At 43.4% G+C, this 25,044-nt stretch overlaps 1 protein-coding gene across 2 annotated transcripts in view; it reads right to left on the bottom strand.

The window, feature by feature from the left end:
• samd11 (sterile alpha motif domain containing 11) overlaps positions 1-25,044 on the bottom strand; it is a 62,655-nt gene that overhangs the window by 8,614 nt on the left and 28,997 nt on the right. For both annotated transcript variants that reach the window (XM_077545732.1, XM_077545739.1), the window contains exons 5-8: positions 18,527-18,619; positions 13,622-13,786; positions 7,366-7,519; positions 31-146 (exon numbers count right to left, since the gene is read on the bottom strand). In XM_077545732.1, coding sequence (XP_077401858.1) covers positions 31-146; positions 7,366-7,519; positions 13,622-13,786; positions 18,527-18,619 — 528 coding nt within the window. The remainder of the gene's footprint in view (positions 1-30; positions 147-7,365; positions 7,520-13,621; positions 13,787-18,526; positions 18,620-25,044) is intronic.

The following is a 25,044-nucleotide window of genomic DNA, read 5'->3' as shown; positions in this document are numbered from 1 at the left end:
AAGGTGCGAAGGTGTCAAATGATGACTCACCAGGGGCCTGGCACAGAGCTGAGGGCAATCCTAGGAAAGGAGCCCGCAAGTGAGGTCCGAGCGCGATGTGAGGGGCCGTTGGGGGTGATAGGAGGGGCGGAGGTTGGGATAGTTCCCTGTGGACACAAATATGAAAGAAAATATATTTGAATTTAAAGCGCCCTGCGTTGATTCTGACAACCATGTTATTGTTTTTGCATCTTTCTCGTGCCGCCACGTCGATGTGTACGGTGTATTTTTATCAGCCGTGTTCCAGAGGCCCCGACGTCGCCCCAGCGCCTCATCAGTCTTGTCAGGCTGCAGCAAGCACCGCTGGCCATTGCTGTACCCTCCACTGCCGCCTCACACACACGCACGCACGCACGCACACTGGCGCACACACATAATGAGGGCTGAATGCACAATGCCAGCGTGTCATGCTCTGACAGCTGGGGCGGCCCCTGCATCTTGACCGGGGCCACGGCTGAAGGACCTTCTAATTAACACTCATCCCGCCTCTATTCGCCCCGTCGCCCCCCTTCCCCTCCCTTTTTGATGCCCCCATTCCCTCCCTCCCGCTTTCCAAGCCAGCATTGATGCTGCTAAAAAGATGGCGCGTCCTGCAACCTCAACTTTTGAAAAGACCTCTCCATTATCTCCCTCCTCCTTTGTCCTCGTCAAGGGGGGAAAGGCGCCTCTCACCTTTTTCCCACTCAGTGTCTCTCTTTTTTTTTTTTTTTTAAACCAAACCATCTCTTTTTGTTCTCTATGTCCTCTATGAAAAATGGGTGTTGTTTGTGCCCTTCTTTTCACCCGCTCTTCCCTTCCCCTCTTCATCACTCCATTTCGTCAAGTTACGCTCTCCCTCATTTATTTTCCCAGTTATTTGTTCATCCTCATTGTTAGGAGATTTTTTTTTAAGCTGACAGAATAATGATGCGTCTGCACCTTGACCTCTTGACTGTGTCAAAATGTGTCTTGGAGCTTGAGGAAGATGATGAGGAGGAGGAGGACGTTCGCCACCTAACCGGTGGCAAAAATTAATTTACGCCCGTTTCCATTGGGGGCTTTCATCTTGGGCTGCCACAAACCACTATTTTGCTAGTCGACTAGTCACCAATAGTAGTCACAATTAGTCCAATAATCAGATCATATCGTCATCCTCTTCAAATTATTGCCTAAGTCATTTTTTTGCATTATTTTTTGTTGCCTAAATCATCTCCTCATGATGCATATGGTTCACTTATTTGCTTCCTAAAAAAATGACTTAGGCGCATATTTTAAGCAGCTATGCTTATACAATCATCATTAGCTAACATCTTGGATTGCTTAAAGCAGGTGTGTCAAACTCATATTAATTTAGGAGACACTTAAACCCAAATTTGATCTAAAGAGGGCCTTACCAGGATGTCTGTGATCCAACAAGCTATAAAGAAAACAGAATATTTACATTTCCCTTTACATTCTGAAAATATTCCCATTTATTATCATTTCATTGCAGTAATCTAAATGTATTTTTCTTTTTTTGTATCAAATCAAAACAGTCAAATTCACAATGTAATTTAAGTGGTTGACAAAATTAGCAACAACAGTTAATTTTAGTGAAAACTGCCGTTTGTCTTCTGCCCTCACGGGCCAGATTGAAGCCCCTGATGGTCCGGTTCTGGCCCGCGGGCCATATGATTGACACCCCTGGTTTTAATTATGTGAAAATTAAATATAAAGACAATAAAGTAAGACTTAAAGACTATGATGGGCATAGATTTTTTTTTAGCACTGTTTGCTTTATTATGTGTTGCTGTTGAGGGGGTTGTGACAAACATATCAAGTTCTGTTACTCTGAAGTATTCATTCCTGTTTCCGTGTTCTTGAATGCATCCGTCTGTTTGTGAGTGCAAGAGAGCGCCAAACAGAGCGACCTGCCATACAGTAGCTGCGTTTCTGTTGTTGATAAACGGGAGTTCACTGACTAATTGCTCTAGAATTCATAGTAGACGCTATATGTTAGCGGAACCAAACATGACATTGTCAATGTTACAGAAAACACACAGCGTAACCTCTGAGTGCTAGGCTAGTAGGCTAGTAGGCTAGTAGGCTAGCCTCCAGACATCCTTCTAGTAACTTTCACATTCACGTTCTCATTCTCATCCAATCGCTAGCGTGTTTTCTTCCTGCTTCTGTCATTAAGAATCATTGGAAATACCAGCCTAATGCTGCAGTCGCGGGTCAGACCCAACGCAAGCGGAGCTTTTTTGTCACCATATTTCCAATGTTACAATGCGGGGCCGGCATGAGGTAAACGACATAGCGTCCAGCTTCCAACGACTGCTGGGAGCAAGAAAAAAAAGGTTGTATAATGGCGAGTGCATTGTCTTGTTTAGCGCTGTTGAGCTGTTAACCAAGACAGCGTTTAGCATTAGCTTAAGTAATAACACAATTTGGTCTAAATAGTTCCTGGTGAGAATTTATCGTATAGTTGATTTTCAGCGAAATTGTAGTGTCCGGTTTTGAATTTTGAACATCTGGTCACCCTAGCCATGACGCACACACATGACTCAGCGTGTCCGTTTACATCACGGATGACCCAGATTATTACGACTGCGCCTATGCGTCACAGGCAGGCATGAGAGTAGCAGTAATTGCAGGAGGCGAGGCAGTTTTGAGAGAAAAAACAAAACTGAACAACATGAACATTAAATTAGCCGTCGACTATTCGGCTAATTTGGCAGCTACGTTTAAACTGTCTATAGCTAGCAACCTTGGTTTCTGCTGCCTTTTTGTCTGCACGCCACTCAGCCGCATGTGAGCCCGTCGCCACACACAGGCACACATGGGAATGGAGCTGCGGAAAACAAAGTGGAAACCAGCGACGGGACGCGTGCAACCGCAAATATTGTTTTGTAACCGTGTTCAAATTAGCTAGCGCCTGCTTGTCTCTCGCTTGGCTTAGCGGCGAGGGAGCGGAACAGCTTGGAGGGAACACTCGCATGCAGGGACAAGGGGATGTGATAATTGTGAGCTATTGGCTTGCATGTGTGTGTGTGGAGCGGGTTTATATCACATCATGGGGACTATTTTCAGTTTTTTACTATCATTGTGGGGACCACGTGTCCTTGTGGGGACATTTTGGTGGTCCCCATTAGTCCAGACCTCTTTTTGAGAGTCAAGACTTGATTTTAGAGTTTAGGTTTGAATTGGTTTTGGTTAAGGTTAGGATTAGGCAATCAGGTGTGATGGTTAAGGTTAGGGTACGGGGCTAGGAAATGCATTATGTCAATGAGATGTCCCCATGAGAAATGTAGACCCAACATGTGCGTGCATGCATGCATGTGTGTGTGTGTGTGTGTGTGTAGGGGAGGGGAGGGGTTGAAAAGCATTCATCGATCGCCTTTGCCGCTGAAATGTTAATGCTAATCGTATAACCGCTCTCTCCGGCGGCGCCTTGCACTCCTGTGGCAGCTCCAATTAATCTTGGGTGAGGGCTGTGGCGCGTGACCCCGGGGCCGCGAGCTGGGGGCCCCACTAGCCGCTTCTTATGTAATTACACCGCCCAGTGTGTAATCACCTGGTTTAATCCCTCAGGGCAAGCAATTAGCCTCGCGACGCGCAGCTCCACGAGGCCACGCCGCGGCTCACGCAAAAACCGCCATCAACCCCCCACCCGCGCTCGGCTCCCCCCGCACGCCAAACTGCCTCAACCGCCGCTTCTCAGATGTTCCCTTTTCTTTCTTCCGTCTCTTTGCGCCGCCCACCGTTGCCTAGCGTTAGGCCACAGATGAATAACGGTCAATTAAAGCTGCATGACTGGGGCTGCCAGGCGTCTGCGCCACCATAATTAGGCCTAATCACGGAGAGCGAGGGAGAGAAGGCGGGAAAGGAGTGCGTCTGACACTCCCCTCCACTCCCTTCCTCCATTCTTTCTCCCCCTCTTTTTTTAGAACGCAAATTTGGACGGGCGAGTGGCGTGCCTTGGTGTGCTTGCGCTTTGGCCTTTCTATGCATTCTTATTGCACAGTTGCAAGGTGGACTCATAAGAACGCAAAGCGCCATGGTCGGCCTGTGTGTGCGTGTTTGTGTGTGTGTAAGTGTGTGTGCGTCTCGCTGTGCCGCCAGTGAGGCCAAGGGCTTCTGGGAAATTCACTCGTGTGTGACGACCTGTCAGAGTGGCGACAGCGTTCCTGTCCTGAAGCAGCCCAGGCGAGGTGTGTGCGTACGTGCGTTTTGTGAGCGTGTGCGTGTGTGTGTGTGTGCGTGCGTGCGTGTGTGACAGGACTGCCCTTAATGACGGGAGCGTGGGGGGATTAGGAGCGCCGCGCGGCCGCCTTCGGCTCCTTCTCCGCAGGAACACATTTACACAGGAAGCTCATTAAAATGGATGAGGCTCCCTCCTCGCTCGCCCAAGCCTCCCTCCCTTCCCTTATCTCACATTCTCTCCATCGCCTCACTCCCTATCTTGCTTCATCTCTCTCTCTCTCCCCGTCACATCGTCCTCTCGCCTTCTGCGCTTTTTTGCTCTTGCTTCCCTCTCTTCATCCCCATTTTAAGCCCCCGTGTTTTCTACTTCCTTCCTCTCTTTATTTTTCTCCATCCCTCCCTATTTGCCTGGCAGATGCTCGGTGAGCTTAGCGCCATTTAAGGCCAGACAAATGGAGCGCCAGGCTCTAAGCCCATTGAGCGGCCCTAATGATTTGTTTTTAACAATGGGCCCTAATGGGCCCAAGATAATCAATGATGAGGGGTCGAAGGAAAGGTGAGCCATAGAGAGAGTTAGGGAGGGAGTTTGCCGCCTCGACTCGCTTCCTTAGCCGCGGCTTTTCATTCCACCAATTATCTCTATTTGAATTCTCTCTTCACTTTGCACTCATTCCACTTTGGGGTCGCTCTAGAATTTGGTTCCTGTTCTTTCTTTGTGCTGGTTGAACACAGTCCATATGACTCTAGTGTACGCTATGGAGAAAAGTATGTGAATGTAACACCCATGTTCCATTAGGCTTGGCTTCAAGGATTTGCTTTAATTCTGCTACTAGACATTATAAGAGTAAAGTTTGGTTCATCCTAATGATTGGAAGTCAAAGCCAGAGATTTTTATTCCATTAACTAAAGACACACAAAAAAGCCTTTATCTGAAGTCTAACTTTGATTCATACAAATGCTAACGCTCGAAGTTTTGAGGTAAAAGCATCATGATTGTTGAAATGTGAGTAGATTTGTACTTGCTGCATGGATGCAAGGCCACGCTCAATAAACAAACAAAGCCAAAACCGACTCTTTGTGTAGTATTCATTAATGGCTAAGCATCAGCCACTAGTTTTGCTGAGATTCGTACTGCATAACAACATATTTATTTATATGACAAATGGCAGAGAGGGAATTCATCAAAAATGTGCACTTTGTGACAAGTTTTTGTAATTTGGTAAGGAGAAAAAAACCCGCATACAAGTTGGGGTTGCCCTCTAGACGCCAATATGCACAACATTTAAAATGGCCGCCAATGAAGATTTGAATGTCAAATCCTCAACACTTGTTGGCACTAGATCCTTGTGCACCACTGTTTCCCTGGTCTTTGGTGCGAGGAATACATTTACGAGCACATTTTTCTTTTTCAAGGCCATTGTCAAGGACAAAGGCTATTTTCAAAGTAATTATTGTGTAATCTATCTAATCTGGATGTTTTTGAGAGGCTTTTGGCAGTGATCACCATTGCCAAAAGCCTTTCAAAATATCCACACTTTCCTTTGTTGTCGCCTGTTCCTTGTCTTTATGGCATTCTTCTTTGACAATCGCGCCATGTTTTCGTGGTTCAGGAAAAAATAAATACAGTCCTGTAAATTGTATGTTGAACCCTCAACCAAAAAGTTGTAGTTTTTCAGTCAAGGGTCACTGACTGCATTTTAGTATTTTTGTGGAAAACGTGTCGCTTCATTTCCAGGCCAGTGGACGTAAGTTTTCTCATCTTGTAACTGTTTTGTTCAATTATTAAATAATCATAATTGTGGGTTCTATAGTCATTTTGTTAAGTGGCCTAATGTTCAAACTGGATCCAGTATTTGAGGACAGGTGTACTTCTAGCTCGTGAAGAGGTTAAAGAGGAGGCAGGTGTGGGGTGTGGGGTGAGGCCTATTTAACCATTCCTGTCCCTTTGTGGCTAATTACGCTGCTCTGTTTACACTGGCGGCGCACCGCCGCAGCTCGCTGGCCACATTTGCACTGCAAGCACACATGCGCACGCATGCACGCACAAATTATGTTCACACGAACATAGCCAAATTTAATCAGAATATATGGCGTACATGCTGCTTGAAAATGGAGCGCGCACACACACACACATGATGCACACCCCCCAACACCGCACCAGGAGGCCGCTCCGCTTCCTGCTTATATCCCCACCTCTTCCCCTCACTACCCCCCTCTCACACAAACATCCCCCCTTCTCTCCCTCCCTCCCGCTGCTGCACCGCCGGCCCATTATCGATCCCCCGCCTCTCCCCGCGCCACATAAATAATCGACAAGCAATTATCCGCCCACTCCCGCTGCCCCCGGCTTTGTTTGGGAGGCACAGGGGCCAGCGCTGGGGGTAGAGAGGAAGGGAGGACGAGTCGGGTACGCAGCCGTGCGTCTCCATAGTGGTAGGCGAGACGTTTTTTTGGACATGCACACATATACGCACCAGGGTTATTATAGTTTTGGAATTTGTCATTTTAGTTATTTTTTATTTCGTTTTGTTTTTTAAATTTAGTTTTCAGGGTGGTTTTATTAGTTTTAGTTATTTTATAAATGCTTAGTTTTAGTTTAGTTTTAGTTAGTTTCAGTATTAGTTTTAGTTTGTTGTTTTTTAAAGTGTGTATTACTTGTGCGAAATATTTGAAAACCACCATGGGAGCAACGTCATCTGAAGGTGCTTTTCTATTGTCTGCTGCTAGAGGATGTCACTTTTGTGTGACACACTTTCAAATGTCCTTATTCCGGTTAATATAAAAATAAATCATCCCCAAAGGCTCATGTAATAAATGGATTACCAAAGACTAAAACAAAGGACATTTTTGCTATAATTATAGTTAGTTTTAGTTAATTTTGTAAACATAAAATGTAGTTTCGTATTTTAAAAAGCATTTTTATTTGATTTCGTCAACAAAATAGTTTTTTAAATTTTAGTTGTAGTTTTTTCGTTAGTTTTAGTTAACTAAAATAACCTTGATATGCACACACACACATCATAAAGTTGATCAAATCTTTCTGAGGAAGGTGGCAAGTTGGTAATGTACACTTAGACACATTTCAAAAAAAATAAAAAAAAATCTAAAATGGCCACTTGTGTGGAAGATGTTAATTAGTGAGGCATGCAAGAGATTCCTCACCTGTCTGTGTAATGCGCATCCCGGTGCTGCGGTAGGCCCTGCTTGCGTCTCTGGCTGGATGACGAGGAGCTGCCTCCCGTGGGCAGGTGAGCTTCTAAGGCCGCCGGATTCCTCACCGCCGCAGCCAACGCTTCCTGCTGGGCGCGCAGCACGTCTGAGTAAAGAACAAAGATGGAAAACACGAGCAGAACAGGGAGAAAGAAGGATGATGAGGAGATTGATAGTTGAAGCAAAGGCAAGAAATGAAGGGAAGAGAGAAGGAAAGATATAAATTTAGCATCCAGTGGCTAATTTCCATGCAGACAGGCAGAAAATCCTCATAAACATCTATTTAACACGCATGTTGAGACGGCTGCGCATTGCTGTGTTTGTGAGGCATGTGTGAGATGACACACATGAAGGCCACGCATTCAAATTTGCTCATGTGACACTAATCTTTTCTAACTTTTTACCTGCAGCATACAGATGTGCATGGAATTATACTCTGAGACATTTTAAGAGAGTAAATGACACTTAAATTCTATTTTGATGCTACGTTGAACCTTTTGAAACATATTTTAGGACAGGAATTCCCAAACTCTGGTGCACACACACCTGGTGTTGTTTGGCGCCCATTTTTTTTTTTCGACCCACCAACCTCATGGATCAATGAAACTAGCGATCTCCAATTTAAGTAAATATAGCGCTCTATGAGTAAATGTGCAACTTCGACTGACAGGCGAACTTTGGTTAGAGTAGTAGATTTGCATGGCTCTATGGGCAATAATAACTTTTAATTTGTAAAATAACAGTCGCTAAGTCACTATGTCGCTCCGGGTCATGTCATAGGGCAGTCACGTGATCACGTGACATCAGTGCAAATGGGCAATAGGCTTCTATGCAACTTCAAAATAAAAGGGAAATGAGTAATACTCGACATGGATAGCAATGACAAGCTTTTATTTTGAAATCATCCCGCAGAAGCAATCATTGTAGCGGCTGACTTGACTTTGAATTGACGCTGGCCTGCTCTATTATTTAGTGCACAAAAGCACAGAGACCGACTTGAACTGAAGCGCAATATTAAATTTCTCGTGCAGACGCAGCACTTATGTGCGGCCCTGGTAATAGAGGTTGGTTATAATACCGCTATTATCTAATTAACTTTGTATTGTCTGAACTATTTCACAAATTCACAAATGCCTGATAAATATGTTATAATATGTATTCAATATAAATTAGTGTTGTTCCGATACTGGTATGGGGAGAGGCCCCAATACTGCATTAAAACAGTGGTATCGGCATTGGCAAGTACTAACAAGTAACACGCCGATACCATTATTTCCAACGCTAATATAGGACTTTGGATGCAGCATCTTGCGTCTTGCTTGTGCACGACATTCACTAATGTGTGACGTGTTCACTGCATGACGAGTCAAGATATCCTATTGGACCTTGAATGCTCTGAACTAACGACAGGGCAGCTTTTTCATGTTGAAAAAAAAAAAACTTAGGTATCGGTACGGTATCAGCATTGGCCGATACTGCCATACTACATCGGAATTGGTATCGGAGGCCAAAAAACTGTATCAGAACAACACTAATATGAATGATATAAATATATATACACTATACATACATATAAATCAAACAAGAACAACAATAAGCAAAAATCACTTGTGCCAGTCTGTCTTTGTCAGAAAATCCAAAATCATAATAGCTATACGTTGTCTAATTTAATTTCTGGTTAGAGTATATTATTTGTTTTGATTAGCATGTTAGCATGATTTTACTTTTTACGAGCTGAGTGTCGGATAGCGGTGATAGAGGTAGAAGTACAATTGCACATAGCAGTGCAGATATCTACCAAAGCCAAACACTCCAGATTTGCATAAACATTCTGAGACACACCATTAAAAGTCATACATTATTCACTGAGAAATTCGAATCCAAAAACGATGTTTCAATGTTAAGTCTGAATTATTTTCTATATTTGTACCTACATCTGGGTCCATGCCAAAAACCTTAATGAGTTATCCTTTTGCATGTTCCGCACTCCACAAGAAAGTTGTCTGGAGATGAGTTTTTGTTTCTGTGTAATGCGCTTCACCAGCAAGCTAGCAAACAATGCTAACACAATTAGGATCTGCAATTATTGCATTTTATAAACAAATGTGATTTTATTTTATTTTTTTAGACCATGGTGGTGTAAGGATTCACATCGCTAACATCTGAGTGGCTGTTGTTGTACAGATTCCCACTCAATTCCCGATTCACAATCGCAGTGTAAGTGACTGCTGATGAGTTGCGGATGGATGGATAGAGGTGATCTTATTCACCGGAGATGATAGCCCGCTTGTGGCTCTCCATCTCACCTCCACAACCACAACAGTCTTCTCTCCCGTGCCGCCTGCCTCGCGCCGAACCCTGACCTCTGCCGCTCGCTCCGTTCCATCTCCTTCCTCGCCTTTCCCGCCCCAGCTTCCCCGCTTCTCTCCCAGACGAGACCTCATCATTATTGGCTAGGCCAGGCCGCACCAGGAGACAAGGCTTCTAATGAGAGAAAAATCCATCCTGCTCTCTCTCTCTTTCTCTCTCTCTCTCTCTCTCTCTCTCTCTCTCTCTCTCACTCGCTCTCTCTCTGCTCCTCAATCTATCTACCCCCCCTCATTTTTAATTAGACAGATCCCTCAGGTGCCAGCGGGCCATTTCCGCCGCCTGTATGGGCGTTATGTGTGTTTGTGTGTTTCTGGGTGATTTAGGTGCCGCCTTGTGCGTGTGTGTGCGTATGTGTGTGTATGAGTGTGTGTGTGCTGAGCGGGCGCCGGGGTTGGGGGTGGGGTGGGGGTGAAGCGACAGATATTAATGCGGCCTAGCTCCGGTGTATCGATCTGTTTGCTGCGCCAGGCCACAGGGGACTCGGCTGGCGGCAGACAAGGTTGTGTGTGTGCGCGCGTGTGTGTGTGTGTGTGTGTGTGTGTGTGTGCGTGTGTGTGTTTGTGCATGTGTGTGGAGGTGGTGGTGGGGAGATAAGAGAGGGATCAGAGGGAACCGGAGCCCCAAAGTGCGGGCACACAGTCTGTTGTGCACGATGCAGGGGTGACACGGTGACCTCTGTGAGTTTCCCGTGGTAACCACAGTGGCTATTTTCAGCTAATGGGATATTATCGTGATTTAATATTGCATCACTATTGATGTTGGACTTGGGGTGTTGGGGAGGGGAACCTCAAAAATATCCCCCCAGGAAGCTACCATGACATAAGCCTGGACATGTTCAAGTACGTTTGTCCAATATTTCACAATCTTGATAGTCAGATATGATTGCCGGTAGCCATTTGGATAATGACACGGCATTCCGTTAAATCGTGATTAGTGCTGTTACTGGTTTTACTTCGAAAGGTTTTGACTTCCTGTTTTGTTCCACCGCCCTTATTGTGAACAAAAGATGTGACGATGTAGATTGTTATGTGATATGTTAGCTTCTCATGCTAGCAGCTGGTAATTGGTTCGCTGTCACATTCAATAGCACAAAGTAGAGCATAGACATCCGCCATAGCCAAACAAAATGGGCATCCAAAATGACAGAGCAATGTTATAAAAGTGATTTGCATATTCTGGCTTGCTGCCATTTGCTTGTCACTTCTGAACATAATGTGGAATGTTTTATGGGTGATATGTTATGGTGTAAGGCAGCACTGTGAATGAGAAGTTAGCACGTTTGCCTCGCTAAGGTTGACCAAATCGAAGTTGACTCCATTTTTCCCTCCGATAAAAAGGAAACAACACAAATGCTGGAAATGATCAACATTTCTTCCTCTGCAAGAGTTATTTTGGGAGGTCCCACTTCGCTCCACTGGGTCCATATCGCTTATCCTTCTTTTGTGCCACCCTATTTTTCTCGTCGCCATCATTCCTGGAGTTGAGCCGAAATCCTTTCAGTTCAGCTCGTGAGAATGCAGACGAGTGACGCGCTGATGCAGCTTGGCCGGCCTTGTGATGGGCTTGGTGGACTGGCAGGTACTGAAAAGCCGACATCCATCCGCTCAGCACACAAGACAGCAGCAAATAGCGAATCCTTTCACAATGCGGCAAGCTTAGGCAGAAGTAAATATGCAGAGTTTGTCACGCTTCATAATTTGGACTGATTGCACTTGGAGCAATCGCAAGCTGGAGTGGTCAATTTGTCTGGCGTGATGATAAAAAGACGAGGCATATTCTTTTAAATCGCGGTAAACTCAGACACAACAATGACTAGACAATCCATCCCTTCACTTTACACTGGATCTCTACCCCCAACACTTGTTTTCCCTTTTCTCTCCTCACGAGCTGCTTTCATCAACTGACGGAGCGGAGAAAGCCCTGTTGGCTATTTCAACAAGCCGATCCCCCGCCTCCACCCTTCCAAAAAAACTGCCCAGAGAGAACCTGAATCTCACAACAACAACAACACCTTGCACCTGCAAATCCACACACATGAACAGACTTCCATCTCCCCCTCTGTTTCACGCACACTTTCATTTTCTGCGGCCGACACTTCAAACACATAAAAGGATACTCTGTGGGGACCAAGGCTAAAGGGGGTGAGGAGAAAGGGGGATGCAGGATTTGAGAGGGATGTATAGAAGAGACGATGGCTGGGAAGGATGGTTCTTCACTGGGGCACCCGCTAGAGACCAGGGCAGTGTCAAGGGGCTCTCACTGAACAGATTCAAGATCGCCTCTTGTGAGACAAAACAGTCACCGCTCTGTCCCACGTATGAGAGGTATCTGCCCCCCAAAAAATCTGACTTTCGATGGGAGAACTGAGATGCCAGGTAGGTAGCTTGCGTCACTGAATATGTGTACTGTAAAGCAAGAAGTCTTACAGTGGATAAAACTTGGGTTTTAAAAATGTTTGTGACTTTTTGGGGTGTCAGGCGATTACATTTTTTAAATTGTAATGAATTGCATAACTTCAATAGTTAACTCATGATTAATCACAAATTTTAAATCTGTTTAAATGTACAATAAATTGTACAATATTTCCCCCCTAAGTTTTCATACTCTTATTTAACATAAAAGTGGGAAAAATGTTAAACTAAAAGAAATATGGCTGCATCTTTTAGTCATTGATACAGTAATTTCATAATTCAAAGATGTACTGTGATATTGATTTGTGATGAGGTCATTTTTCTGCCACTAGATGGCATAACTGCATTTGCAAGACACTGATGACAGCTCAGTGCATTTTTCTTTCCAAATTAAGAGCTATCTAATCTTTAACATGAAGCAACTTGTGAAATTTTGCACATTTTTAAAATTGTGAAATACAACTTGACCTCAGTCTCCACAAATTTATTACATTTACTACTGCAAATTTTTGACGTGGACGTGTCTGCTGTGTTGCGACTGGAATTCCCAAGTAAGCAGGCAATCATTAATCACGCACTAAAGAAATTAGTGGTGTTAAAGGAACTTTTAACTCAGAATTAATACACATATTTGGACACCCCTAGTGACTATACAACTACCACTTGTTGGGGGGACCCATACAAGATGCAACATAACATGTAAAAATGGAATGTAAATGAAAACACAAGCTGATGTGGATAACAACAAAGGGAGTGTTGTATCATCTGCCTCAGTACAACAGTGATCAGACTGCACAGTGCTCTGAATTCTGCCTCCCATAAGACACCAAGGAAGAGGTAATTAAACCTTTATAGGATTCACCCCTTAGATTTGCAGCCAGCAATTCAACATCATTGCTAATCAAATAAAAATAAAAGTAGCTCAAACTTCAATTTGAGGAGGGCATTGAATGGATTTATGTCCATACGCTGGAGCTTGTACAGCACAGGAAGGACTTAATGGTACATCTTTACAAAAACTGATGCCAGGTTGAACAGCAATGTAAACCACTTTAATTTGTCTTTTAATCCCCAATTGTAGCTCCATTAAGCTTAATTTGGTAAACGTTATCTCTCTAGAAAAAACATAGGACAAACTGGAGGTTTACAAAGGTATTGAGATATTTAGGGGCTTGGCAACCAGCCAATAAGAGGTCCTGGATCAATGGCGGCGTTGATGCATGCCGCTTGCGGGTGTTGTTAATGACGAAGCGCCAGGATGGTCAGAAATCAATGTGAGTCCCACCTTGACACCGGGTGGCCAATGCCACAATTAGAAATGTCAGGCGGGCCTTTCGATGGCAGCTATGATGGATATTTTTGTTTGTGCACTTGGTCTATTTTACCGGCTCCACCATGGAATATAGATATGAAGACAGTGGACTGACCATGCCCGTGCAGTCCCATGCTACTGGCCAGCTGGTAGAGGCGCTGCTGCTGCTCCTCGTAGGATCCGTGCTCGCTCAGCGCTGACATCATGCGCCTGTAGTGCTCCTCAGGGCTGATGTGGCTGTGGCTGCCACCTGCCTCCCTCTCTGGGCTCTGTGCGGTCTCTGGGGATGGGACAGAGGACCAATGTGATCAATTAGGACCAACATTGAACTGCATTTATTGCTAAGTGCTGTCTCAAAAAACATAAAGGTCAGTAAGTGGCGAAGAAAAAAGAATGAACCTGTACAGTATATAATTCAGTAAAAGCAGTAAAAGTATTTTGTCGCATTCAAGGTTGACACAAACCAAATCTTTGGAAAGTTGTATGTGTTAATAAAAAATAAGTTAGAAAAAAAAGAGTAATATTTGTTTTTAAGTACCGATATACGTTTTTTCACTCTTCTAAATTTCAAGTTAATTTTACAAGGAGAGTATTGAGTACATTTTACCCGTTTATTTAAAAAAAAAGCTACTCAAGGGTTGAGGAACAAAACCCACAACCTTTAGGTTTGGAGACACTCTACAACCTGAGCCATGCTGCTCCTGCTGGATGTTAGTATATTGATGGTGTCAGGCGGAATCCTTGTACCTCCTAGAGACCAGTTTTTGGTCTCATTTTGCACACACCAGCAATGCAGAATAGTGGCAAACAGCAAGTGGCATGGATGAGGTGGTAGAGTGGCTCTCTCCCAAGCTGAAGGTCAGGAGTTTGTTCCTCCACGCTTGAGTAACTTTTTTTTTTTTTTTTAATAAACTGGTAAAATGTTCTCAAAACTCTTCTTGTGTATTTTACTGAGAATTTCTGAGTGGAAAAAAAACTTTACTAGTTTTTTTTTTCTTCAAGTAAATATTACTCATTTTTTTCATAGTGTTTGAAAGGTTTTCGTTTGTCAGCGACATTTGTTGGTGATTCTCAGAAGACTCGCTTCCACATAGTTCATTCAACAATATGCAAGCGCTGATCAATTGGAGGTCATGGTGGATGAAGCTGTTTCTATAAATTCATGGTTAATTTGTTCGTGTTTTGTTTTAGTTTTATTACAGTTTGTCTGACACTTGCAGAAGCGCTGCCAAAAAATATGGCAACAGCTAAGGGACATGATATTGGTATATTATAGGACATTTAGAGGGTCCAATTGACTTCAAGAGTATGTATTAAGTCTGTTTTTCTTCATCCTGAAGGGGATTGATGGGCTTAAGTTCTTCCACACTTAACTCATCCAACAAGGTATCTATCTATGCGCCGTGAACAGAAAAGGACCATCCCGACATTGAGCTCTCAAAACTGGAACATAACGATGTCCAAAAGCTAAGAATATGCATGTAACGCCTTTATGGTGAAGATGGTGCATGATGTCTCTCTAGCTGCAAGTCCCCTCATTTCATTGCTCCATTTGACCTCCCTCCTCCCTGTTTGTGTCAATAGCAACATGATCTAAGGTAAGAAGAGTGGAGCGGTATGGGGAGGTGGTTGGGGAGACAGAGGATGAAAAAGGGCTTGGTTTTACCTTCCTCCTTGCTAGTGAAACCTGAGCCTGGCCCTGAGCAGGAGAGCAGGAGAGGCGCTAAGGAGCAGCGGTAGCGGCTGGAGGGACTAAAACGAGCATGAGAGCATCTCTGTCTCCACCGCCAAGCTTCCGCTAATCCAGCCAAGGTACTCAAGGCTCTAATGTATGTGCGTGCAACTAGTCTGTGCTTGTCAAAAGTCTCCTCACTCTGTAAACAGCAGGGGGTGACAACTTTGGTGCAGAAAGAACAACAGACATCATTTACACAGCGGCATCCAATCTCACCGACTTCCTCCATCTGCTCTGCTCTCAGTCCATTTCTCCACATTCATTACTCATTAATGGTTATTCTCTGTCGCCGCCACACTTGAAGGAGACGCCACACGTACACAAAAGTAAGTGTAGTGTCGGGCTTTGTGTGTGGACGTAACTCAGGGTTGAGCCTCAAGGATGGAGCAAAAGCTCAATACAGTTTCCCTTAAGCATGGAGGAACTACTTAGAGTAACACAAAGGTTGCTAACCATTTAGAAAGTAATAACTTCTGTTGAGTGTAAGTGAGAAAGACTAACCACTAAAACAATGGCATGAATCTACCCTCTATTAGCCTTGTTAACGGTTTTGTGCTCACTTCTGGCTCTATTAGCCATATGTTAGCATCTATTAGCAGTGTATTAGCCCCAGTTAGCCATCTGTTTACCTTATTTGTTAGCAGTGTTTTAGCCTCCTAGATCTCTTTGTTGGCTTCTTTACTTTTAATGACTGACAGCCAGTTTGTTTGTTTTTCGTTTTTGTTTTTTGTCAACACATAACTTATTTCAACGCCGGCTGTACAAAGTTTAATATTCATAAACAGACGCACGTTGGGTGCGGGAGGGTGTTGGATGTGCGTGCATTTTGTTGTTTGTGTATGTTTGGGGTTGGATTGGGGCTCAAGTGTTCTTGTGTTGGGTTGGAGTATACAGTATATTTTAATTGGTATTTAGGGTTAGCTGCTATAATGATTGACATGGGAAACAGTTCAATGATTGCGCCATCAGTGGCTGAAATTGCCTGAAAGTGCCTATATTCACCCATTACTTTCACTTTCATATTTCAATAAGGTTCCGTTAATAAACATATGCTTACTGAGATAATGAAATCCAAGATTATTTTCAAATACCGGTTAGATATTATTTTTAGATCTGCAAAAGAGGATCTGTCTGGGCAAATATTAACTTCTGGTCACCCAACTAAAAAAAAAGACATCATTCCGTGTGCATGCACGCGTGCTAAATCTAAAACAGAATAATTTACTTGAGTGGTTATAGCGTACAAAACTTTGACAGTCTGAGACATTTTGTCTTTTTGCAATTTTCACTTATGTGGTATAAATTACATTAATACAGAAGGTGGAAACCAGCATACACCCTGTGTCTCTCTGTCTCTCTCTCTCTCTCACTCACACACGCCACACACACAAATACATGCATCTTTCAGAGGCTAAGAGCCTGAGATGGTTTCCTAAAAGTGCTAGGTAGTGGTCCTGATCAGTCAAATAGAAAGGGTCACCAAACAAGACTCCTGTTAAGGTTACTCGTCATGTTATTGATATTTTAATCAAAAGTTTATATAAAAGAGCTTTTGTCTATGTGTGTATGCATGTACTGTATGCATGTTGCTGATGTACAGTATTTCCAGGGATGTCTTGGATGTACGGTAAGGCGCCCTTGGTTTTGCCTGCTCTATAATGCATCAGTCAGGAAGTCTTCTTCAGGAGCCTAGAGGGAAAAGCCTGTTGGCTGCGTCGGGCGCCCAGTTTCACGCCACATAAGAGAAATATGAATAATAGACGATGGCGACCGGATTGCTGCACTATTGCCAAAGGTATTCCTCTCAATCCATGATTTATCATGCACTCATATCATGTTATGGGCAAAAATAAAAAGTCTACTCACAACTACGTGAAATACTGCAATACAATTCTGGCCTGATTATTCGTGTAACAAGATGAAGCTAAAGGTTGGCCACTAACAGCTCAGCAGTGTCCGCCCTGAGACTGGGAGGTTGCGGGTTCAATCCCGCAGCTGGGTCATACCAAAGACAAAGAAAATGGGACCCATTGCCGCTCTGCTTGACAGTCAGCATTATGGGTTGGATTTGGGGGGTTAGATTACCAAATGATTCCCTAGCGAGGCCCCTGCTGCTGCTCACCGCTCCCTTAGGGGATGGGTCAAATGCGGACAAAATATTTCGCCCCACTTAGGTGGGTGTGACATTAAGTGGTACTTTAACTTTAACAATCTTTTTGAAGCTAAGAGCTACTTTTTGTGTACTAATTAATGCAAAGGGCTACCAGTTAGATAATTCTGAAAAAAAAGGCTCCAATTATTTTTTATTATATTTGTGAAGACACTGATCATGTTAATGATATTATACAATCTGATTTTTAACTTGATAAATAAAATCTTACAAAACTGTGATGCCTTTAATGACTATGAATGTTTTTTTTTTTTTTTAAATAAATTGTGTCTTGAGGGAGGGGATGCACCATCTGTGGTGGGAGGTTTAGGGGACGTGTGAATTAAAAAAGTGTGGAAAAGGTGCTACTCAAATGTTCAAACAAAACATTTTTTTCTGCATATTTTTAACATGCGGACTTCTCACAGCTGAATCAACACTGCCTCTTTACTGATGCTTCTGCTGCTAAGCTTAAGATGATCTTCATATAAGCATGTGACATCAGTAGATGAATGCCAATTACAGGAAAAAATTAAAAATAATAATTTCTATGCTATGATCACCATGGGTGTAATACAGTATTAATGTACTTTATACTTTGTGGTCAATATTAGCATGTGCCGACAACAATATTATACATTTACATAACACACTGACAATTACAATGTTTTTATTGTTCCCAAACCAGTCTCCATATTGTCTTCTACTTTATTGTCTTCTCAGTTAAATGTATAACTGACATGAAGCTTAATTAATGTTTGACCAGCTATTTATTAGCTAATCTGTGAAGTGGTCTTACCTGTCTGTGTGCGACGGATACAGTTGAATCCCAAAATCTTGGAAACTACTTCCATAGCACAGTACTGTACCCTGCACTTCACATTATAGCATGCAGTGTTGGGTTGCCAAATTAATACAAATAACACAAAAAATAATTTTCTAAAAAAATGAATAAATAAAAAACAGCACACTATAAATTTTGATTTTGAAACTATAAATAGAATGACTGTCAAGTATTATATTGCAGTTCAAGTTTTTACCAAGCAAGCCAAGAGCCCTAAAATCAACGACTACAGTCTGACTTGACTCAAATCATGTGATTCGAGTCCCCCACCTCTGAGAAATGCAATTCTTACCTTTGGGGGATACGCTGCGTGACTTCTTACTGTCCGAGGGAGAGTTGCTGCTGCTGTTGGGAGAGAAGCTTCCCCTCTTGCCTAAAAGGTCATCTGGAAATGTACAGACACAAAAAGAGCAGGGGGTCAATGGATGGAAACAATGAATATCAAATCTTGATTCTGCTGTACTACTCTTTGTCTACCTGAATGGATGATTGCTGGGAAATTAGCTTGGGTGCAAGTTAAAAGAGTTCAACAATATCTCCCCAAAAAGTTTTAGGTGCAAAAAAAGAGTTATTGAAGCAAACCACAGGCATCTGGAGATGTGCCTTTTCTGTTGGAGATGAGAGAGGGCCTGAACCGCTTTGGATGACAGATCTGCCTCACTCAGTGTGTGTGTGTGTGTGTGTGTGTGTGACAACAGGACAAGGGTTCTGTCTTGGTATCTCGCTAACGTCTTTTCCAACAGTCTGTCTTATCACACGTCTTCCACTCTCTTTGCTTTTTCCAGATGTTGTCCTAAAAACCTATGATTGAATAGCCGCAAAGCTAGCGGTGTTCAAACTACAGCCTGGGGGCCATTTGCAGCCTGCCGTCCACTTTTTAGCGCACCACCATCCGTTTTTTTAGCGACTTGTTGATTGACACAGTGCGTATCGTTTACCTGCATTGTTGTAACTACACTTTAAGACATCAATAGAATAAGAAATAAGCATTCTCATTCTCTCAAACAGTCAAAGTTGCCATTGGATCTTTTTCATTTTTCTGTGTGCAGCCTTTGGAAGAAAAAGTTTGGACATGACTGCTCGACTGCTATTTCAATTCCTTGAAGCCCACCTTTTGCCCATATATTTGTTTTTGACCAACACGACTAGCAATCCCTCATTAAAAAAATACCTCTCATTTGTTCTCTCCTCCATACCTGAGTTTCTTCCATGAACAAACACATTTCCTCGCCTTTCCTTTACTTGTGTACAATCACAGCACCCCCTACTGCTGCCTCCACCTCCTCACCGCCTCCTCCCCTCTAATCCCTCCCTTCCTTCCAGCCCCGTCGTCTCACCTCCACCCCCTCAAACACACCTCAAATCAATACGGGCCTAATCACGGAGGGAGGAGATGCAGACCGCGTCGCAAGAACGGAAAAGACATTTGTCATCTCTCTTGCTGTCTGTTTTTTTTCTGGCGCACCTCGCCTTTCTTGCAAACACAGACAAACCACAGCACCAACTGTTTCCTCTGTTTCGCCCTTTTCCTGCCTTCTCTTCTCTGCTCAGAGGATATTTTTAGGGATGGGGAGGAGCATTTTGTTTTTTCCTACAAAGAGAGTGGCGGCTCCGTCTCCATTTTAACAAAGCAAATGCACAACAATGAACAACAAAAACAATAGCGGTAGTTTGTAAGAGTTTGTAGACTTCTGTCACTAGCGCGGGCCTTGTCCAAACAAACACTTGAGTTTTGGCTTGATATCAAAGTGTGCTTTTGGATAACTGCCTGCACAGTCAAAATGTTGTCTATGCCTGGAGATGGAAAAGTTTGTACATTCTGGTGGGACTCACCACTTGTGTTAGCTTTATTTTCAATATGTCACTATCAGCCCACAAGCATTATAATTATTTACAGAAATGATCTCCTTCAGGCTCCAGACTGGTCAAATGGTCAGTTAGGGGTCATAGTCTCAATGATGTTCAACTTTGGCTTGGCAAGATCCAGATCCATATTAGGTGACTGGAATCGCGGATGATTTTAAAACGCCAGCGGGAAGTATTTTACATGTGCAGTAAGTGGATGTGTCAAGAGAAAAGTTGCCATTTGGTCATCACAAGGTTAAAATGCATTGTAAGAGGTAAACTATTACACTGCAAAAAAACAATAGTTTCGGTAATTTCACTACTTTTGGAATGCAGTACTTTGTGTGACCAACAGAGATGCATTACTTCCATAACTTCAATTTACAACCCAAATAGATGCTGAGTAGAGTATTAAAAATAGCCGATTGGATAGCGGGTGGACAAGCAGTTGGTGCGCAAGCATGTGATACTGGCATGGTATTCTAAATTAAAGTGCCTTCAGGCACTTTGCAGCTCATTTTCACAACATCTGTGCGTGGAACTTAAAATAAAAAATACATAACAAAACAACTCCCATTTTTAATCCCCTATTTGATGTTGAGGAGATCCAAAAGCATTACCACACTAAAAACCATTGGAGGGAGGAACATGCTAATTAGCAAGTATATACACGTACACACACACTTCTCAATGAGCTCTTTTTTTATCAACATTTACAATCATAGTGTTCTTTTTCCCCCCTTCTTGTCCCTTCGAAAAACCTAGATCTCCTCATCCAGGAGTAGCGACAATCCCCATTAGCCTCTATTCTACCTTCCAAAAACGCAAAGAGCATGCTTCCACCCACGCCCGGAGACGCTCGCTCATGATCAAACACAAACTGTACTTGAGTCGTTTCTTCGAGCTGACCTCACTAAAGACGTGCCGTCTCCAGAACGGGTGCCCGAGGGCCAGAGATTTGAGGGCGGCAAGCTTTTAAAGCCAATTAAATGGGGCTTCTTAGAGGACTGATGCTCCCTTTTTAATGCCCAGCCTTGAGCTGTGCTAGCGTCTGTGCAAGCCGTTTACTAACTAAGGGTGCTTACAGTCAAGTTTGCTACCCGGGGGCGCTTCCCGATCACGTGCTTGTTATCTTATGTTGTGCACTGCAGTAGGGGGTGGTGATTATTATTTGATCATTGGAGCTGTGATTTAAAATTTTTAAAGTGCCGATCTGGGATGTAGCAAACAGCACTACTAAATTCATCACCATTATGAGTAATATCAATATACAACAGTAAACTTTGTTGTTACTGCTATGATTGACTACATTTACCTGCAGTCAATAACCCATTCAAAACCCGATAATTGGCAATATTTGGGTTTTGACAAGCCATGAAAAAAATCCACCCAAACAAATAAAAATCCAAATTTGGATTTTTAATAACCCAAATAAGACCCCAGGTTACCCCTTTTGTGACCCCAATCTTAGTCTTTTGAGTACAAGAACTACTTGTATTCACGGCGGCCATCTTACGTTGCCACCACTAAGCGAGCCCAATTTGAATACATTGATTTTTCCACGTTATTTTCTATCTCTATAGTGAAAATGCTACATTGTGTCTATATACACACATATGTGCGTGTAGACGTACACAAGCAGAGGTAAACAAACATGGTTACGCAGCACAGAACCACACTTTTGAAGCGAGGAGGAAAATACTTATCGGCAGTATGGTGAGTGACATGAATATACAGTAATGTCTTTTAGTTAAAAGGGGAAATGACGTCCATTTGCATAATGATGTCCGGCGTCACGGTTTAGATCAGGATATGTATACGGGAGTAATTCTGTCCGCTCACGCATGTAAACGAGTTATCTTCAATGTTTCAGAAACCAGAATTTTGAACTTAACTGGAATATTGACTGCATGTAAACATAGTCAGTGTGAGCATTGTCCTCTTGTTAACCCACTCCATGTCCGCCTATACAGTACTTTGTTTCTCTCTAGCTTAATCCAACCGTTCGAGGCAGACGAACTTTCTAGTTTTGCCTCACCACTTTCACCAAAGTGAACACTCAAGTGTTGGATTTGTTTAGTACAGTTTGAAATCTTCCAGTATTGTAATGTTTATGTTGTCAAAAGTTTGGAGGGTACCAATTTAGCAAACCTTTTGTCACCATTGTTGTCATATTAATCTGAATGGCAGAGCAACCGAACCGTGGTGCTGGAAATTCACAGAAAATTTAGCAGTTGAGAAATAATGTGCACTTTTTTTGTGACATTAGCAATAAAATAGGAAGATTCCAAAAGACATCTTTTGTAAAACAAAGTTTGTGTTCTGTTTGTAATAAACAGCCGCATGCAAAGAAGAAGGAACAGAATACACTACTGGATGTCCTCCATCATTGGCCTTTGTTTACTGTCTTGAAATTATTGGCAGGTTACGCAGTGTCACTCTGCTCGGATGGGCCACTATTTATGCTGACACCGCCGTTCTGCCAAGACGCCCTGAGCTGGAAACGCAAGCCATCAGATCTGAGTTTACCGTTGCAAAACCGCACAACAGCACGTTGAATTTTAATGTAAAGAAGAAATGGTCCAAGACTTGCTTCGTACCACCAATAAATAACTTGTGATTTGCCTCTATACAAACACACAGAACTGAACCCTCAGCCATGCAACAGCCATCAGAAATGTCATTAGATGTCAACCTTGCAAGTTAACCTCCTTTATAAGTGCAATTCATCCTACTGAGAGGAAAAACAGATGAGAAGGAAAGAGCAGATAAAGACAGAGAGGAAACAGCGGGCTCTAAACTGTTCTTTCATGTGACACCATCGGGGCGAACCATCAAGCAAGGCAGCATTCCTTGCTCTCTCCTTCTCTCTCGCCAGTCCGATTTCCTTTCCTCCCTCCTCTCGCCATGGCAGCGAGCGTGCTGACAGCTCAGACAGCCAGACTCCTTAATTCCTCTCTTACTCCGTTAATCTGTCATCTTTATCAGGCCAGCAAGGGGGAGGTGGGTGGCGGGGGCTGCGTGAGGAAAGGCGGGGTGACAGGCGGGGACGTGGGGTGGGCCGCCAGCCGCAGCCCCCCAATCAATCTCCACATTACAGCTGACAGAATGGTGCTAATAACTTATTGATCCCCCCTTCCGCGCACTGGGGCCTCCGCCGGCCCTGAAAGCCCCGCCATTGATTGGCTTACGGGCCGATGCAGCTGGGCGAGGGAGGGGGCGGGGGGGTCGCGGTGGGTGATGGAGACGGGGGCGACATGGGGGCACTTGGGCTCGTGCCGAGGGAGGTTACGCCACTGCCAACACGCACAAAGTACACAGAGTGATACATTTGGGCGCGCTGCTCGTCTGTTTTTCCTCCGCCGTTCTTCGGCGTGGAACGGAGGAAATTAAGAGAAGTGGAGCTTAAGAAGAATTATGGGCCGCATGAGGACAAAATGTGTCGCTAACTGTTAAGTCATCTGGTGCGCAGGTGGCTGCATGTGTTTAAGAAGTATCCACAAGCCGTAACTTAGCTCATATAGATTAGCGAAACACTTTGATAAACACGGAAGAAGCCGTTAATAATAAGTAATTATTTGATCTCCGTTGGTAGCTACATTCAATTATTTTTCGGATTTCAAGTGGTTCCACACAATTTGCATAAAGGCGTGCTTTCAAAATGCAAATTGTAAGGATCGGATGTATATTTGAAAGAGTGATTCATCAGGCCTGAAGGTAACTTAAACAATAAACATGAATTTGTGTTCTTTGCCAAATCTGGGGTTGATTATTCTCACTTTGCCTAATATGCATCTTACATCACCTGTTGCTCGGCAACATTAGTGCATATTCAGAATCAGAACAAAATGGTTAATAAAGGTTATGGAATTTTTAAAAGCATTCTCACATGATTTTGATCAGAATTTCAACCAAACTGAAAATAAAAAATAAAAATGGGTAGGGAGTTTTTTAAAAATAAGTTAGTATATATAACAGTTTTGAGACAAGTGGCGGCCGTGGCTCAGGAGATAGAGCCGGTCGTCCGGTACCCGGGAGGTCAGCTGTTCGATCCCCGCTCTCCCCAAGTCATGCGTTGTCGTGTCCTTGGGCAAGACACTTCACCCACATTGCTTCCAGGGCCACTCACACTGGTACCTGAAAGGTGCGAATGTTTGGTGGTGGTCGGAGAAGCCGTAGGCGCACACAAACAGCTACGCTTGCCTCAGGGCAGCTGTGGCTACTTAAGTAGCTTGTCTCCACCAGAATGTGAATATGTGAGCGCATGAATAATGTATCTATTGTGAAGCGTCTTCGAGTGTACAGAAAAGTGCTATATAAATCTGATGCACTATTATTATTACTTTGGCTCACATAAAAATAAAAAAACATGTTTCAAATCATACATTACTTTGATTTGCATCCAAATAAAATGTGACCAATTGTGACCACTTCCTCATGTATTTCATTAGCCAATCTAAGAAACTTGGGGCGCTAATTAGCGAACCGCCGGACTTCCCATTCTGTCTCCCTCTGTTGGTCATCATTATTTTTGTGACTGAGAAGACAAATTCCTTTTGTCCTTCTTTCATACTTGGCCAATAAAGAAGAAAGAAAAAAAGATTCCGATTCTGATCATCCCCTCAGACAGCACGGTGATCAAGTGGTTAGCACGTGTGCCTCACAGCTCTGATGGTCCGGGTTGGAATCTCTGTTCCAGCCTTCCTTTGTAGCGTTTGCGTGCACCTCCCTGTGCTTGTGTGTGCTTACTTCAGCTTCCTCGCACATTCCAGAAATACACTCAGAAAGATTAGGCAACTTAACTGTGAATGGTTGTTTGTCTATATGTGACCTGCAATTGTCTGGTGACCAGTCCAGGGCTTATGCTGACTCTCGCCCACTGTTAGCTGCGAGCCTCCAGCCTAACCCGTAACCCTAGATAAGATAGAAAATTAGGGGAGACCAGGGCTAGTTGTATCACGGGTA

The sequence above is a fragment of the Vanacampus margaritifer genome, chromosome 1 (assembly GCF_051991255.1).
Source record: "Vanacampus margaritifer isolate UIUO_Vmar chromosome 1, RoL_Vmar_1.0, whole genome shotgun sequence".
Taxonomy (NCBI): Eukaryota; Metazoa; Chordata; class Actinopteri; order Syngnathiformes; family Syngnathidae; genus Vanacampus; species Vanacampus margaritifer.
Note: the sequence above shows the minus strand (reverse complement) of the source record. Positions and strands in the feature narration are given on the sequence as shown.